Here is an 18,421-nt window from a genome sequence, read left to right on the forward strand (position 1 = left end):
TGTTTGCAAGCAACAACCTGTGTCTATTCGCCTTATTGATGGTACCAATATCTCCACAGGTCCCATTACACAGCAGCCGATACCTTTACAGGTACTAACACCTTCTGGGCACACCGAATATCTTACATTCGATATCCTACCCTCACCATTGTTCCCTATTATTTTAGGCCTAAGTTGGCTGCAATTACATCAGCCCCAAATTAATTGGAAGGACTTGACCGTCGATTTCACATCCACATTTTGCAAGACAACCTGCTATCCGCATCAGGGTTTACTCTTACATCTACAGGAAAATGAACTCACACTACCCAAAGAATACACCGATTTCGTTGACGTATTCAGTAAAAAAGAGGCTGAGGCACTACCGCCGCATCGAGTCTATGACTGCCCGATAGATCTCCAGCCTGGAGCAGTAGTTCCTTACGGACATTTGTACCCTCTAAGTAAGCCAGAATTGGATTATCTGAAAACATATTTGGATGAAAACATACGTAAGGGGTTCATACGACCATCCACCTCCCCAGCTGGTGCGGGGATTTTTTTTGTCAAAAACAAAGATTCAACTCTACGTCCCATAATAGACTATCGGGAACTTAATAAGAGGACTATCAAAAATAGGTACCCCCTGCCGTTAATTCCCGAACATATAGAAAGATTGCACCAAGCTACTGTTTTTACAAAGCTTGACCTACGTGGAGCCTATAATTTAGTCCGCATTAGAGACGGTGATGAATGGCTCACTGCGTTCCGTACCAGGTACGGCCTCTACGAATATCTTGTGATGCCATTTGGGCTTTGCAATGCCCCAGCAACGTTCCAATTTTTTATCAATGATATTTTTAGGGATCTCTTAGACGTATGTATCGTGATATATTTAGACGACATCTTAATCTACTCAAAAAATATATCCGAACATATTAAACATGTCCGTTGGGTCCTCTCCCGCTTACGTACTCATCATCTGTACGCCAAGCCAGAGAAATGTGTGTTCCACACTAACCAAATATCATTCTTAGGGTACCATATCTCTCCAGCTGGAATTGAGATGGAACAAAATAAAGTACAGACAGTCATTGAATGGAAAACACCCACAACAAAAAAGGAGCTCCAACGCTTCCTAGGTTTTGCGAATTATTATCGCAAATTTATTACGAATTTCTCAAAAATCGCAAAACCTCTCTCAACACTATCTGGATCTACGCAATTCCGCTGGACTCCTCAAGCAAATAATGCTTTCCTAGAATTGAAGTCCCGCTTTACTACAGCTCCAATCTTGAAATTTCCCAATCCTGAGCTACCTTACACTCTCGAGGTGGATTCCTCTGATTATGCCATCGGAGCTGTACTGTCACAACGAGAGACACCGGCCACCCCACTCCATCCAGTAGCTTACCTGTCTAAAGTCATGTCACCAGCTGAGAGAAACTATCCCATTGGTGACAAAGAACTCCTTGCAATAAAGAGATCACTAGAACATTGGAGGCATCTTCTCGAGGGCACTCTCCATCCATTGGTGATCTACACTGATCATATAAACCTGGAGTATTTACAAACCAACAAGACCCTTTCCGCAAGACAGGTGAGATGGAGCCTGTATTTTGCCAGGTTCAACTTCAATATAATCTATCGACCAGCAAACAAGAATGGCAAGGCAGATGCCTTGTCACGAAAAGAGGACAAACCCCCAGAAACCTCAACACAAAAATCTATGATACCTCCAGAACGCTTCTTAGGTGTTATATCTTCCTACTCAAAACAAATCGTGGAGGCACTAAAATCTGATTCCGCTTTACCAAAGGATCAGGTCACTCTACATTCCAATGGCCTCTACTACCACAATGAAAAATTGTATATCCCAGTCAGTCTTAGACAACAATTGATTCACTTGTTCCATGATACCCCTCTATCCGGACATCAGGGAGTGAGACGCACTTCAGAACGGATAACACGAGAATTCTGGTGGCCTGGGTTAAAGGACTCAATAAAGGAACACATAAGTAGTTGCCTTATCTGTACAACCTGCAAAAACGAAAATAAAAGCCCATTTGGTTTTCTGTTACCTCTACCCATTCCAGAGAAACCATGGCAACATGTTGGTTTAGATTTTATTGTAGAATTACCAGTCTCGAATTTACAAACAACAATCCTTGTAGTCATTGATCATCTCACCAAGATGGCACACTTTGTGCCATTCCATAAACTCCCTACAGCAGCGGAGACAGCAACACTATTTGTCAAGCATATAATCAAATTACATGGAATCCCTTCAACACTGTATTCTGACAGAGGGACACAGTTCACATCTAACTTCTGGAGACATCTTTGCAGAATCCTGCAGATCGACCATCGTTTCTCGTCTTCCTATCATCCACAGACGAACGGACAGGTGGAAAGAACAAACCAATGGCTTGAGCAGTACCTCCGGTGTTACTGTTCACAACATCAACATGATTGGGAGGAATATTTACCTCTCGCTGAATATGCCTATATATATATATGCCCATATATATGATGCAAGCAATGCCAGTACTAAGATGTCACCTTTCTTCGCCAACCATGGGTTTCACCCTACATTTTCTTTAGCCCCAGGTGTTGTCTCAGACTCTCCACAGGTAGACCAGTTGACTAACTCCATGCTGGAGGTCTTTAGGACTCTTCAAGATAACATCAAACAGGCTCAAGATTCTCAAAAGAAATATTATGACCAGAGGAGAAGGCCATCTCCAGTATACTCTATTGGTGATTTCGTTTGGCTTTCAACCAAAAATCTACGTTTGAACATTCCTGCTAAGAAACTTGCCAGGAAGTTCATAGGTCCGTTTCCCATAACTAAATTGGTTAACGAAAATGCAGTCACTCTGGGTCTACCTCCTAGTTTGCACATCCATTCCACATTCCATGTCTCACTGATAAAACCTGCTAGACTTATGAGGGACACCAGTGTTGTACTTCCCTCTGACCCAATTCAGGATTTACCCGATGAATTCGAAGTTGAAGAACTCGTAGATTCCAGACATCATAACGGTGGCATACAGTACCTGGTTCGCTGGAAGGGCTACACCAGTCAGGACGACTCCTGGGAACCCTCGGTTAACATTCATGCACCGAGCATATCCTGTGCTGACAGGCAGATTCACACAGGAGCTGCGCACACAGCCATCAGCATATCCTGTGCTGACAGGCAGATTCACACTGTCTATTCAGAGGTAGGAGCTGCGCACACAGCCATCAGCATATCCTGTGCTGACAGGCAGATTCACACAGTCTATTCAGAGGTAGGAGCTGCACACACAGCCATCACGCTACCTAGTGCTGACAGGCAGATACACACTGGGTATTCAGAGGTAGGAGCTGCGCTGTGTATCATCACTCTCTCCAGTAACCCCTACTGTGCTGGACTGGTACTAACTTGGCATTTATACTTCTACCTATTACTTCTCTGTACTTATCTGACATCCAATATGCTCAGACCAAAGGTGAAGTCACCAACACTTTTAGCACAACCTCAGATCTCTATACCATCTGACAAATATCAGACCTGAGTATTTACCACCTACTAATTAAAATCACTTTATTACTTGAGCGTACCTGAACAATAGCTACGCTCCTAAAGAAGGTGAAACAACAACCACTTTTGTAAAACAATTCTGCAGCTGAGGTCTAGATCCCAGCTCTAATCTTACACTGGTGTAATACTCACAGGGAAGGATACTGTACAAGTATTAGAGATAAGACTGAGGTGCTGTACATTAAAGGAATACTAGAAAAGGAGACCAATTGCCGAAGCAATTGTAGAGAATGTACTGGGATAGCACTCACCAATACTGGACGGTGGGGCCACTATATACTAGTTAAGGAAGGCCCAGGATGGAGGCAGGTTTTAAAACTTAACTTTTAATGACCTTTGACAAAGCCGAACTAGCGAAACATGTCAGGGCGCGCTGAGACCTCCGGTCTCTGTTTTTAAATGCTTTAGCAGTTGTTTGGATGCGCGAGTGACGACTATTATTTAGAAATTTAAACTGAGTTTGAGTGAGACTGTGTGAATGTCATTGGTGCCACATTACTGATCCTGAGAGATTATATTTTTACTCCTAACTTTCTATACAATATAGAGTTGATATCGCTCATCCCTGAGCTGCATTAGCTGGTCTTTTTGAAAAAAAGTATTTAACTTTGAAATGGGGAAATTTGATCTTTACTCTGAATTGCCAATACAGGTTTTAGTTGATATCTCTCCTCTGAGAGCTGCAATAACAGGTCTACTAGTAATAAAAGTATCTCTTTCACAGTTTCCAGATATTAGAACGTACTATAAGATAGATCTTATAACACTTGATGGAAATTATAAGAGGCCTGCTTTAATATTAGCTCTGGGGTTTCTCCACAATTTTTACGTTTGGTTTACAAACACTAAGTATTAGCTTATTACTGATCTAATTAAGGCATTATTGACTGCCTCAAATTATTAAGAATTATATCTATGTCTTAGGCAGGTCATAAGCATTAGCCAAACTTAAACCTTAATAACTTTAAAGGAAAATTCGTGGCCAATTGACCGCCAGCAGGGGGTGTCAATCAACCCAATCATACTCAATTGCATTGAATTGTAGCGATCTCTGAGCAGGCGGACAGGGTTATGGAGCACCAGTCTTTAGATCGCTGCTTCATAACTGCTATTTCGCCAGAAACACGGGCCCTCAAGCTCCATTCAGAGCTTGATAAATGAACCTCTTTTTGTGGAACTTTAAAACATTTTCATTCTTGTGAGCACTAAGTTAGCATACATACCTACTGATATATGCTTGGAAGTTCCCAAAAAAAAATAAATGATGACAGGATAAAATGCAGAATAAAGTCCATACGCAGGAGACACATTCACAAGTAGAGCAAACGCCAAGGCTAGAAAACCATAAACAAATTGCAGAGATTAAAATAGGAATGTAATTAATAATGTAACAAAACATCATTAAATTTATAGTTGCCACCTTAAATATAGGTTACAATATGTTAAGTAGTGTCAGTCCTTACATTATAAAATGCACCTCAGACACTAATAGTGAAAAGTGCAGCAGTTCATCCTGACATTTGTCATCAGAAAGACTGTTATATGTGTAAAGTCTGAAATTGGGTAATCCTAGCATTACCCAAGCAGCTCTGGGTAAAGCAACATTATAAATTTACTCAGAGTGCATCAACTTCATCAAACATATTCACATCTTCTATATATATATATATATATATATATATTTTTTATTTTTTTTTAAATGCTGCTTTTTAGCACATTTCAGTAACAAATACATTTATGAAACATATATACAATGAACTGTAATTCCCACATCTTCGCTATCTAATTTTGCCTCCGCCTCAAGGGGGGAGAAACCTCATTCCCCAAGGTTCACTTGGGGTGGATGCCAGAGGATCGGCTGGGGGGCCTTCCTTGAACCCCCCAGCAAAAAAAACATAGTGTAGATGGGGAATAACACTACTTCAGACTTTACCCAGAGCTGCATGGGTAATCCTAGGATTACCCGGATTTCGGACTTCACCTGTAACATATACAGTAATAGCTATTGATGTCTATGGGACTCGCAACCAGTATTTAGCATTAAGATTGTTGCTAATAATTGTTTGAGTACAACCTTTGAAGACCTGAAGAAACGGCCAGTGCTCCTTAAAAACACAATATGGTGATCTAAATTTGGGAGCTTTCGCCTTTATTTCTCATCATTAATTATTCCAACTCAGAGAATATCCCCTAATGGTACTTATTTGATAAATTCAGCATTACCTTGGTGTTAGATATATATACATTACTTGATGTTGTGTGCATAAACACATAGGGGTAGATTTATCATAGTGCGAGCGGACATGATACAATGTAGCGTATCATGTCCGCTGCACATCGACACGCTGTCAGCATTTATCATTGCACCAGCAGTTCTTGTAAACTACTGGTGCAATGCCGCCCCCTGCAGATTCGCGGCCAATCGGCCCCTAGCAGGGGGTGTCAATCAACCTGATCGTATTCGATCGGGTTGATTTCTGTCCGCAACCTCAGAGCAGGCGGACAAGTTATGAAGCAGTGGTCTTTAGACCGCTGCTTCATAACTTCTGTTTCCGGCTAGCCTGAAGGCTTGCGCAGAAACAGGGGCATCAAGCTCCATACGGAGCTTGATAAATCAGCCCCATAATCATATTGTGGTGGTATCTTTATATATGCATTTTCAATTTCAATGCTTTAGACATATCCTATTGAGACGTCCCTCTAACATTTTAAATGATTTGCATAATTTACTCTTAATATATATCTATATATACATTATATATATATATATATTTATATATATAAGGAAAGAATGCACTCTCTGGATTTAAAAGTTTCAAAATAGCTTTACTGTGTGACGTTTCGAGGCTTTCCCCCCTTCCTCAGACAAAGAAATAGTGAACAGTGAAACATTATAAAGATATACATAAGACCCTCCCCCTAGTGCACCACCAATTAAATGTGAGTCTGTGCCCATAGCAACTAACTAGGCTGATTAGCCTTGAGTCATATGTACATTTCATAGTATAACAAAAAGATACAATGCAATACATAACCAAAAAGAAATATATGGCCAGCTATCAAAAAGGGAACATAGATAGCAGAAATAAAATTTTTGACAATATCATATGGGTGTTCATTTAAGACATAATCTTGCCCATGTCTGTGCAGCTCAGTTCACCTATTAAGAGCTCTTAGACAGGGCCTCAATTTGTGATTAGGTATTAAGTAAATAAGTACACACAAGTATACATCGTTTGATCAGTACATATGTGGTTTTATTTCTATTTTTTTATCATGATTGAATGTATATTTGGCCATATATTTCTTTTTGGTTATGTATTGCATTGTATCTTTTTGTTATACTATGAAATGTACATATGACTCAAGGCTAATCAGCCTAGTTAGTTGCTATGGGCACAGACTCACATTTGATTGGTGGTGCACTGGGGGGAGGGTCTTATGTATATCTTTATAACGTTTCACTGTTCACTATTTCTTTGTCTGAGGAAGGGGTGAAAGCCTCGAAACGTCACACAGTAAAACTATTTTGAAACTTTTAAATCCAGAGAGTGCATTCTTTTCTTTCATTTATTGTATCCTTGATGCACCCTGGTCTGAGTACAGCTGAGTCTGCAGGAGTGAGAGTGCTGCAATCTTCAAATTGGATATATATATATATATATATATATATATATATATATATATATATATATATATATATATATATATATATATGCAGTATATATATGACTAGCATAAAGATTAATATATGAGCATATACATTTTAATTAATATTGCCCAAATACCTTGCAATATTGCCACAGTCCCAGTGCTGATACCAGAAATAATGTCACTGAGTAACCATTCCTTGAAATTATACATAGGAAGCCATGAAGCTATAGGTAGGAAAGTAAAGGCTATTCGCTTGGCCTTTGCAGCAGAACACCTGTAAAATAATTTAATTTCATATTACCTTTATGCTATACACTTTACATATTACTTTTCATTACATGTTACTCATTATTATATTATTATATATTATATTTGCATTTTACACATTTTTACATCCTACTCATTATATTATAATACTCTTCATATTAGACTACAGTAATTTTTTAATACAGGCATACCTCGTTTTATTGCACTTCTCTGTATTGCTCTTCACAGATATTGCTCTTTTTACATATTGAAGGTTTGTGGCAACACTGTGTTAAGCAAATCTATAGGCGCCATTTTTCCAATATATATATATATATATATATATATATATATATATATATATATATATATATATATATATATATATATATATATATATATATATATATATACATATAAACACATAAATACCCATGTAAACATATATATATATATATATATATATACACACATGTATAAACACCTACATTATATACACACCACCAGCAAAAAGATTATAATTTGCAGAAGACTTAGATGATGGTTGGCATTTTTTAGCAGTAAAGTATTTTTTAAATAAGGCATGTACATAGTTTTTTTTAAGACATAATGCTATTGCACACTTAATAGACTACAGTAGACTTTAAATATAACTTTTATATGCATTGGGAAACTAAGAAATTTGTGTGACTCACTTTATTGCTATATTCGCTTTATTGCGGTGGTCTGAAACCAAAAGCAATATCTCTGAGGTACGCCTGTACTTACTTTTTATATATACATACATACACACACACATACCTGAATATATAATTAAATACACACAATTAATTGCATGCTTGCTTAATATAACACAAATGCATGAATTTATATATGCAATATCCCAATGGGGATTTTTTTCCAACAATTGCTTTATTGTTTCAGTCTTGATAAAAAGAAAATCTAATATCATTTTTTTTGCCTGCTTTGCTATTTAAAGGGACATAAGATCCAAAATGATTTCATGATTCAGATAGAGCATATAATTTTAAACAACTTCCACATTTACTTTAATTACCAAATTTGCTCTATTTTCTTGGTATCCTTTATTGAAGGAACAGCAATGTACTATGGGGATGTAGCTGAAGACATCGGGTGAGCAAATAGCTAGAGGCATATATGTGCAACCACCAATCAGCAGATATCCCCGTAGTGCTTTCCTGCTACTGAGCCTACATAGGTATGCATTTAAACAAAGGATACCAAGAGAACAAATTAGATAATGAAAGTGAAAAGTAAAGTTATTTAACATTGCTTACTCAATCTGAATCATAAACTTGTAAATATGGATTTACTGTCCCTTTAATTCAGTTTCCCTGGGATTTTATTCATGCATTCTGACAAAAGAAAATGAGAGGTTTTAAAAACTACATAATGTTCAAATGGAATAATGAGGTAATATTTTGCTTAGCCTCTAAACATGAGATGATATGCTATATATATGATCTTACAATATTTTGTCTTTCTATGGAGTATTGTAATTTTATATTGTGTCTACTTAGAAGCAGTTGCCGAAAGATTTTATTCATACTACATTCAATTTTTAAAATGTATGTAAAATAATATATGTATTTTGCATACTCATTGTAGAGCAAGCTCATTTGTAATATCACCAAAGGGATTAAACAGCTAACTTTCTCTTAACTCCTATTTAGGTCACAAAATATTAATTCAATATTATATCAGTGTTCCTGTACTGTTCATTTATATATATATTTTTTTATTTAGCTGTAAAACAAATGTTAGATGAAAAGAAAAACTGTAAAAAAAAGTTTAACCAGCAGTTTTGCTGCAAAAATATCAATTAAATGCATGAGGTTAAATCAATCAATAGATAATCAGATTTTAACATTGTAGAGGCATTTTTCTCCACTATCTGCTTCTCTCTCTCACTCTTTTTCCTTTTATTATCATCATTTATTTGTAGAGCACCGCCAAATTTCATAGCGCTCTCCATTTCCTCCATTTCCCTCAACGTCTCTCTTTCTCTTTGTTTCTTCGTTACCCTCTTCTCTATTTCTCTTTTGCGTTTCCATCTCACCATTGTTTCTTTATTTTAAATGCCCAAACAATATAAAGTACATGTAATAAAAAAGTTACTTTTCACTTACCCAAAGAACCCCTTGAGGTGATCCAAAAATGTTTTGTGATACCTGTTTATTTTTTCATGTTTTGAAGAAAATGAGTTTTCCGAATATATGGGCCTAGCCACTAGATACTGGTTTTCTTGTAGATTATTCATCGCTTCGAAATATTTGTCGTAGTGAAGAATTTCACTTCTTTATTATTTAATTTCAAGGTATCAGATGGCAAAAATGAAAGATTCTATGAGTTATATAAATACAGGAAGAATAAAATGTAGTTATGAAAATGCATATACAATACCAATAATACAGTAACAATTAAAAATAATGCAATAACCTAACTTCATATACGTTGTAATTGATGTATAGTACATGTTGCTGCCTAATAAATGTTTTAAAATTGTTAAAACGCATGAAGCTATAATTGTATTAAAGTGTGTACAGCATTAAATTATAACTATTTTGCTTAATTTGAAGTGGAGTCATCATATTTGACATTTTGATATCTGTTTAGGACAATTTCTCTCCTTGGCTACATCAGTTTGATTAAACCTAAAAATCATGAGCTATTAAAAGCTCATGGATGAGAAAAAACAGGAAATTTGGGGGTAGGTCATGTTCTGTTAATACTTAACATAGGCAGATAGAGCGAGAGATAGAAAGACAGACTGACAGAGAGGTAGATAAATAGACAGACAGACCTTTTCTTTAGGATTTCAATCACTTAGACCTGCAGATGTCTGAATTTGTAAATCCATAAAAATTGTGAACAGAAAATAGAAAATCTATTTTTCTTATGTAGAACAAGAAAAATAATTATTTCAATATGTTTATTTTACTCAGTATCATAATATACTGTCCCTCTTTCCAATCCATTGATGTTGGCTTCATTTTCTGTAGGTTTAGACCTTTAGCCATATGAATTAGTAAACCCATAAGATTTGTCTATATATACATTGTAAAATCTATTCATCTTACGTAGAACAAGTGAAGAACTTAAACATATGAAAATCAAGATGGATTTTCATGGGAACATTAGCACTTCTATATGGAAGTAAAATAAATGTGATCATTGGCAAAGTAAAACCTGACAGCTGTTTCAGTATTGATGATCACTGCCTTTGAATTCATTTTATTTACTTTACTAATGATATCAATGTATTGAATGGGAAATTCCCAATTTAATATTATTTTTAGTGTAATTTAAAAGGTTACATAGTTATTGTAATTTAGTTGTGTACAAGTTTCATAGTTTCAATGTTGTGATTTGATCCCTATTTGTATTACGATCATGTTAAAGAATATTTGAACAAAACAGACATAAAAACGTTTCTTTTCTTTTCTTTTGAACAGCCAAAATATACTTTAAAATAAAGCCAAAATCATGAAGTCAAGGCTACTTAAACAGAAAAGTACAAAAGCAAAAATATGCTTTTATTCTTCTTTTCTTATAGAGTTAAAATTGATGTTGAATTCTGTCAATGCTCATTATTGGTGGAATATACACAGTACAAATCCACTTAAAACTGCTCAATAACTGAGTTTTCTTAAGGATTGAATTTGCCTCAAATTTGAAATCCCTGTGAAAAGCTGTGAAAAATATTCCAAACCCCTATGCTCTAACGGACTGGAAAAAGTTCTATTAATTCTTAACATGCAACAATTTGAATAATATAAAAAAAATGAGTTAATTTGTTGATCATAATAATAGCAGGGTAAATAGATCATTCTTGGTACCATATATTTTAATTAAGCAGACAAACCAAGTGCACAAAAAATATCACATGTCCACTAAATGATGTAGAAGGATTTTACTGGGAAATAAAAACTAGGAAAAGTATGCAGTATGAAGGGTCCAATAATGCACAGGGTGACACATCTCTATCTATTGATCATCTATCTATCCATCATCTATCTATCTATCATCTATCAATCTATCTTTTTGCGTCATATATACAATACTTCATACCTGTTTGTTTGAAAACTCAGCTGCTGTCCTCTATCAAAACCAAGAAAGAGTCAAAATGCAGGACAGTCTTTACCTTTTAAGCATCTCATATAATCTTGCAAATTCTTTATACCACTATCTAATGTAATAATTAACTTTGATCAAATTTTACAAGTATTCAAAAGATTTATTGTGACCTTGACAATCAAGACAGTAGGAAGAAAACCTGAGTGTTACTTAAGTCATTTGTAATCCTGTGTATCACATGGACTGTTAAACATTTATTATAAACTGTAAATACCATATAAACTTTTATTATATTACAAAACATGCTATTTTTGAAGAATATGAATAATATAGAAGAAATATATATGTTCCTTTAGAATTAAAGATTTAGAATGCTTGATTTTGTTCCCTTGTTTTTAATTTATAAGTTGAGTTTTCTCTTCACATACAGGTGCATCATCAGGACCAATTCAACATACTACCATAAAGGGTTATAAAAGGCTGTAATAAAATGCTGTAATGTGCTAGTACATTTTCTTTTGCACTATTACTTGCATATACATATGATTTTAGCCCCGGAAAACATGTTAAAAGCATAGTTAAAGTCAGCTCTAGGGCAGCAATGCACTACTGGTCTAGAGATTAGCCGATCAGGGGCATCATATTTTCATAGCTGTCAACTACCAGCCATTTTTAGCTCGGGATCAGCAGTGTATTGCCACTCCAGAACTGATTTTGAGGTAGCTCAGTTGGTAAATGCCCTGATTACAAAAAAGCCTGTTTAAAAAAGATTCAAGGTCAAAGGTTCACAGGTCCTGGCATGGCCCACTCAGCCCTTCATCCTTCTTAGGTCGATAAAATGAGTACCATTAAATTGGGTAATAATAACAACTATTACTATTCAGCTGCCAATTTGGTTAATTCCGAGAGCGAGCGCTGAAAAAGCACTTTGAGTCCCACTGGGAGAAAGGCGCTATATAAATACTAGTTATTATTATTATTATATGGTTAACCCTCTGGAAGAGTTAAACATATAGGGCCATATTACGAGTGGCTCGCTAACATTTAAGCATGAGCAAAAGGGGTTTATCTGCAAGAGTTAAACATATAGGGCCATATTATGAGTGGCATGCTAACAGTTACACACAAGCGAAAAGGGGTTTATCACAACTGTTTGCATGAGTCGGATATATCGCTCGTATTACAAGTTAAAAGTAAACGTAATTGCTTGAGCTCAATTGCAGTTAAGTGAGCGTCGGGATATCGCTTTCTCAGAGTTCTGGTTAACTGTTTTGCAAAACAAAAAAGTGTCACAAAACACAGAAAAATACATTTAAAAGTACAGTTATGAAGGGGGCGTGGCTAGGAGATGGCCATAATCAGCTGCACTTTATGAAGCTCCCAGATCATTAAACAGATCATTGATACCAAGAGTCCCTACTCACGCTATTTGGGGCCTGATTAAGCCAGTTGTGAACTAAGGTGGTGACCTACTCTTCCGTTCTCAACAACCCCCCCCCCCCTGATCTGCCTATACATTGCTCATCAACAACAAGCATGGAGGAATCCTTTCTAACCCTTCAGACCCTACTAGAGAGCCTTGCAGCTAAGATGGGCAGTGAGGTAGCTGATCTCATCACAACTTGCCGCAATATATCCAGCTATAATACTGTACTGACCAGAGAGAATAGGTCTACTAATGGAAGAAACAGCATACAAGATTTGCTGAGTCAATCTGGAACAGATTTACTGGAGCTACGGGAAGAGGTATACAACAAGATCCCTTATCTTACACAGCAGCTACCTAAAGGGGACAGCGCGGAACCACTTGAGTATGGGTATCATACCCAACTGATGGTCGGCCAGTGGGCGGTCAGAAAAGGGTGACTCTAACAAAAGAGACAAAGTCTCTAGTGGTGCGCACTTCAAAACTTTCCAGACAGGTAAACCCACTAGAGGACACAAAAGTTGAGACTGTCAACACTGTTACCTGCCCTGTAAATGCAGGACATGTAAAGGACTTCATGTCGACTTACGCTAATAGCCATGGGGTCCCGCACAAGCCCTCAATTAAAGTCTTAAGAGAACTCATGACAACTGCATGTATTGAGTGGAACTCTCGATCACTACGTGAACATAACTCAGAACTGATGTTCACATCATGTAGGACTACACCGCAGCTTACGAAGCCCACAGGTCCCAGTATTGCTACAAAAGTTTGAGTCGGTGACAACATATGGTTTGTAGAAGCAGCTTAGGTCCAGTCAGCATCTTCACCCTGGTACTAAGCTTCTTTTTTAATTAAGCAGTTGGACACCCTAATGAGAGCTACTTGTCTTGATGCCTGGTTCCCAGCTGCTCTACATAATTTGGTAACACACTTTTAGGACTCAATGTCAAGTCTATCTATATATTAGTGACTAGTGTTTACAACTGTATATACTGTAAAGTGCTCATCATAAAATTTACGATCACAAGAGTATCCCACCATACGTTCTCGCCTATCATTAATCTTACAAGGTGACTTTAAATTTGAGATCTCAACTAGACTTCCCTTATAACATAGCATTTTCTATGCCCAATATAAGGAGCAGTGGCACAAATCTAGCTCATTGAGCATCTTAGAAAGTCACAGTTTATGACATATATTTTATAAGTGTTTACCTCTCATACTATTATGTGCTATGCAGTTGTTACCTACTATACTCTTTACTATTTTTGCTATTACCTCTTTATGCAACGCATTGTCCTGAGATAATTATGTTATCTGCTGGTCTCCCAATATACTGACATATGTTAAATAAGTAAGGATTGATGGATATATTATGTCTAGTTCATAACTGTAGAGGTATCTAAAAAATTTAAATATATGAGGTTATATATGTATCAGTTATCAGAATGTAGTATAGAATCATTTCTATACTTGCAGCACTATTATACACCATTTTTACTGGTTTACAATGCAATCCCATTAGCGAATCACTTATATTCATAGGGTTTCACTGCTACTGAAATTAGTTGGCAGTCTTACCCATAAGGAATCTCTGGCAAGCTTTATTATAGTCATGACTCCAGAGATTTGTATCTGTCTTTCACAAGCCATATTTAGGATTCATTGTTGCAGTATGTAGTGTTCTAGATATTCAGCTACCTCTTACAATAACCCTGCTCACTCATTTTAATAATTTTGATAATATACAAGACACTGGGACAATAACATTGCTGAGACGCTTACCTATATATGGGTGTATAGTGTTTATGCTCACTGTGCATACTAAACTGATCATCATAGCTGTTAACTTCATAACAAATTTACACAAAAAGACATAGATTCATTAGACATTAGTTCCCAATATATATGTACCCTCTATTCTAGATGTCAAAAGGAGAATCCCAATCAGAAATCCAAATGGGACCCCCCTATAAAAGAGCCCCTTTTACTCATATTTTAGCCTCACAAGATGCAGATGCGCAAATTGACCCTAGTGAGCAAATTAGGAAGTCAACATCCATGACATACATATTACAAGTGTTTCCCTCACTAAATAGATTATCCTATGCAGTTGTTACCTACCATACTTTTGTCCATTTCTGCTATTAACAATCTCGTCAGCGCATAGCCCTGAGATAACTATATTATCAGCAGGCTCACCTACATAAGCTTGTTCTGAAGAACACATTATGCTTTGCTCAAAACCAAGGTTATATCTAAGATATCTATGTAACTATATGTATAAATTGTAACACAGATTTCCTCATGTACACACAGTTTTATTGTATGCTATTCCTACTAATTCTGCACTTAAATTTCAGAGGTCCAAAAGTGACCATTGTTATCATTAGCTCTCCTGTGTCATTCTCATTCCCATGGGCCCATGAGTGGCTTTAGATAGTTTAGGAGGAATCTATATAGCCTATAAAAAGAGGTTTCATTGCCTTTTAGTTAATAATATCATTGAATCTCAGATTTGTTGGATTTTTAGATTCTTCAGGATTTAGTGCTTGGCAAAGTCAAAATTGTTAATAATGTAACAATGCTTTTTGTACCATGCATAATTTGCGTTAAATGTTTATTTGTTGTACTATAAACCTCAGTAAAAACAGTTTATATATAAAAAAAAAGTACAGCTACACTCATAATAAAACTTTCTTTTAAAAATTATTAAAAAAATATTGCACAAAAAATGTTATAAGGGCTCAAAAATATGATGTCTCAGGTGTGTGTGTATATATATATATATATATATATATATATATATATATATATATATATATGTTTTTATGTGTGTTCATATGTATTTATATGTGTTTATATATATTTACAGACACATACACATATAAACACATAAATATATATATGTGTATATATCATCAGCATAGAGGTGATAGTTGAAGCCATAGCTACTGGTAAGTTTACCCAGTGAGGAAGTATAAATAGAGAAGAGTAGAGGACCCAGAACAGAGCCTTGAGGTACTCCCAACGACAGAGGCAATGGAGAGGAGGAGTCGCGAGCAATATATATATATATATATATATATGAGTACATTGGAGCACAAAAAGCATATTTATGCAATATTTATATTTAATAAAGTGTTTAACTGTGTATGTACTGTAATAATTCACATTCCAATGTTCACACAGAAGAATATGTTCAATGTTTTGTTAAATAGACATTCCTTCACATATTTGTATATATCTGTACCTATATACAATCATATATATATGTGTGTGTGTATATATATATATATATATATATATATATATATATATATATATAAAGGGCAATGTGCACTCCGAGCCTCACAACTAAAGCCTTGGGTGCAGAAAAAAACATGTCGGGTTAGCGCACTTGAGAATATGTGATCAGGTTTGCTCGCAAGTAGGGTGTAATTTTTTCACCCATTTTTTTGCTTTATTGACTTCTATGGGGGAAAAAGTTAACAGACACACATATTCAAAGTTTGGCTTTTTGCACACATCAAATAAGCGTGCAAGCGTAAACTTTCTACTTCCAACGAGCGGTACCTGATGTGCACAAAAATCTTACTTCTAGCGGAGTTAGTGCATGAGCCGGAGCGTTAAATACCACTTCACTCGTAATCTGAACCATAATTTTCTATAAGCAATAAAACAATAGAAAAATGCTATTGCACTTTATAGAGTACTGTATTTTTTATGTGTTTTGTGACACTTTTTTATTTAGCGAAAGAGTTAACCAGAGCTTTGAGGATGCGCTAAACCCCACGAGAGTTTACTTTAATTGCACTCAAACAATCACTTTTACTTTCAACTTGTAATACGAGTCATAAACCCGACGCGCACAAACACCCGCGATAAACCCATTATCGCTTGAACGCAAACATTAGTGCTCCACTCGTAATCTGGCCTGATGATGGGAGGATCTAAAGGCACATTTTACACTGTGGGCTGTGTATCTTGCTTTGTGACTCAATCTATATTTTTGTATGAGATGGCACGATATATACATACAGAATAGTGCTCAATAAAAAAAGTATTTAAAACGTGTATTGAATGTATGCTGTAAAAATCAGAATCATATTATGCATAAAAACTTGTATACACAGTAGACATATGAATAGATGCAAATTTTCACTTTTCTATAAAAAATCATCCTTAAATTACGCTGAAAAAAAAAATCGCAAGCAATGTTAAAATGATAAAACGACTATTTAAGGTACATAGAAAGTTATGAAAAAAACGTTGATATCATTAACAAGAAGATAAAATTAGAAGGATTCCATATATTTCTATTGTGAAATAAGTCTTGAAGCATGGACGAGTGAGCTGAACAGGGTGTTCCATGGGTGTGTATAAAATGTCTTCACAATTTATATTGGAATGATCTAAACATATTACACCTGTAGGTATCACAATTTCATTTTGTCCAATATAGGCTTTTAAGATTGTGATATATGCCCATATAGGGTAAGTATCACTTTTATCCCCATGCTGATGAATTTTAGTTCATCAGGCCCCTAGACTCATGTAAGAGAAGACTTATTTTTCACATTAGTGGTTTCCATGGTATATGATTTTAATTTTACTGAGACACAATTTCCTCCCCCTTCCATTATGTGTTTTGTTTGTAACTTGTTCCTTTTAGTAGATGGTGATACCTTTTATTAGACCAGCAAAACCTTGATTTTTTTTTGTAGGACCAATGCATCAATAACCCCCTTTTTGTGTACAACCTGATGAATTATGGATTAAGCTGTGCATATTTTATATCAACCACGTGATAACAAGAGAACCAAGTGACTCCTCATTCAAAAGTGATATTATTATTATAGTGATATTATTTAAAGTAAGTGGTCTCGTGGTTATAAAGTATATGTATAAGTTTAAGTCAGTTTCAGATCCTTCTCATATTTATTGCTTCAAGTCTTGTGTCTAATATATTACAAAAACTGATACTTTCACACTGTGCTCCTTCTAACAAGATGTCAAATGCATCTCTAAGCTACACAGAGCTGAGCTAAAGGCTCTTAAATTGACTAACACAGAATCTTACTTTTGCCGCACTTTCATCTTGCATGTCCTTGTGCATAAAGTATATTTAATCACACCATCATATATAAATATACAAACACATGCACGTACACGCACACACACACTATATAGCTAGAAGTACGTGGACACCCTTACTAATTAATGAGTTTGCGTATTTCAACTACACCCATTGCATAAATTCCAGCACATTGCCATGAAATCTCTATAGACAAACGTTGGCAGTAAAATAGGTCAAACTGAAGACTTCAGTGACTTTAAAGTCACAGGATGTCCCCTTTGCCACAAGTCAATTAACAAAATATCTGCCTTGCTAGATATGACCTATTATTGTGAAGTGTATGCAT

The 18,421-nt window shown here is 35.8% G+C and overlaps 1 protein-coding gene across 1 annotated transcript in view; it reads right to left on the bottom strand.

The window, feature by feature from the left end:
• The window catches only part of LOC128662695 (chloride anion exchanger-like), a 160,065-nt gene that overhangs the window by 88,441 nt on the left and 53,203 nt on the right, over nt 1-18,421 (bottom strand). The window contains exons 2-4 of the mRNA XM_053716581.1: nt 9,619-9,832; nt 7,357-7,496; nt 4,792-4,902 (exon numbers count right to left, since the gene is read on the bottom strand). Of these exons, the coding sequence (XP_053572556.1) occupies nt 4,792-4,902; nt 7,357-7,496; nt 9,619-9,749 (382 nt within the window). The 5' untranslated portion in view covers nt 9,750-9,832. The remainder of the gene's footprint in view (nt 1-4,791; nt 4,903-7,356; nt 7,497-9,618; nt 9,833-18,421) is intronic.

Source organism: Bombina bombina, chromosome 6 (genome assembly GCF_027579735.1).
Source record: "Bombina bombina isolate aBomBom1 chromosome 6, aBomBom1.pri, whole genome shotgun sequence".
Lineage (NCBI taxonomy): Eukaryota > Metazoa > Chordata > Amphibia > Anura > Bombinatoridae > Bombina > Bombina bombina.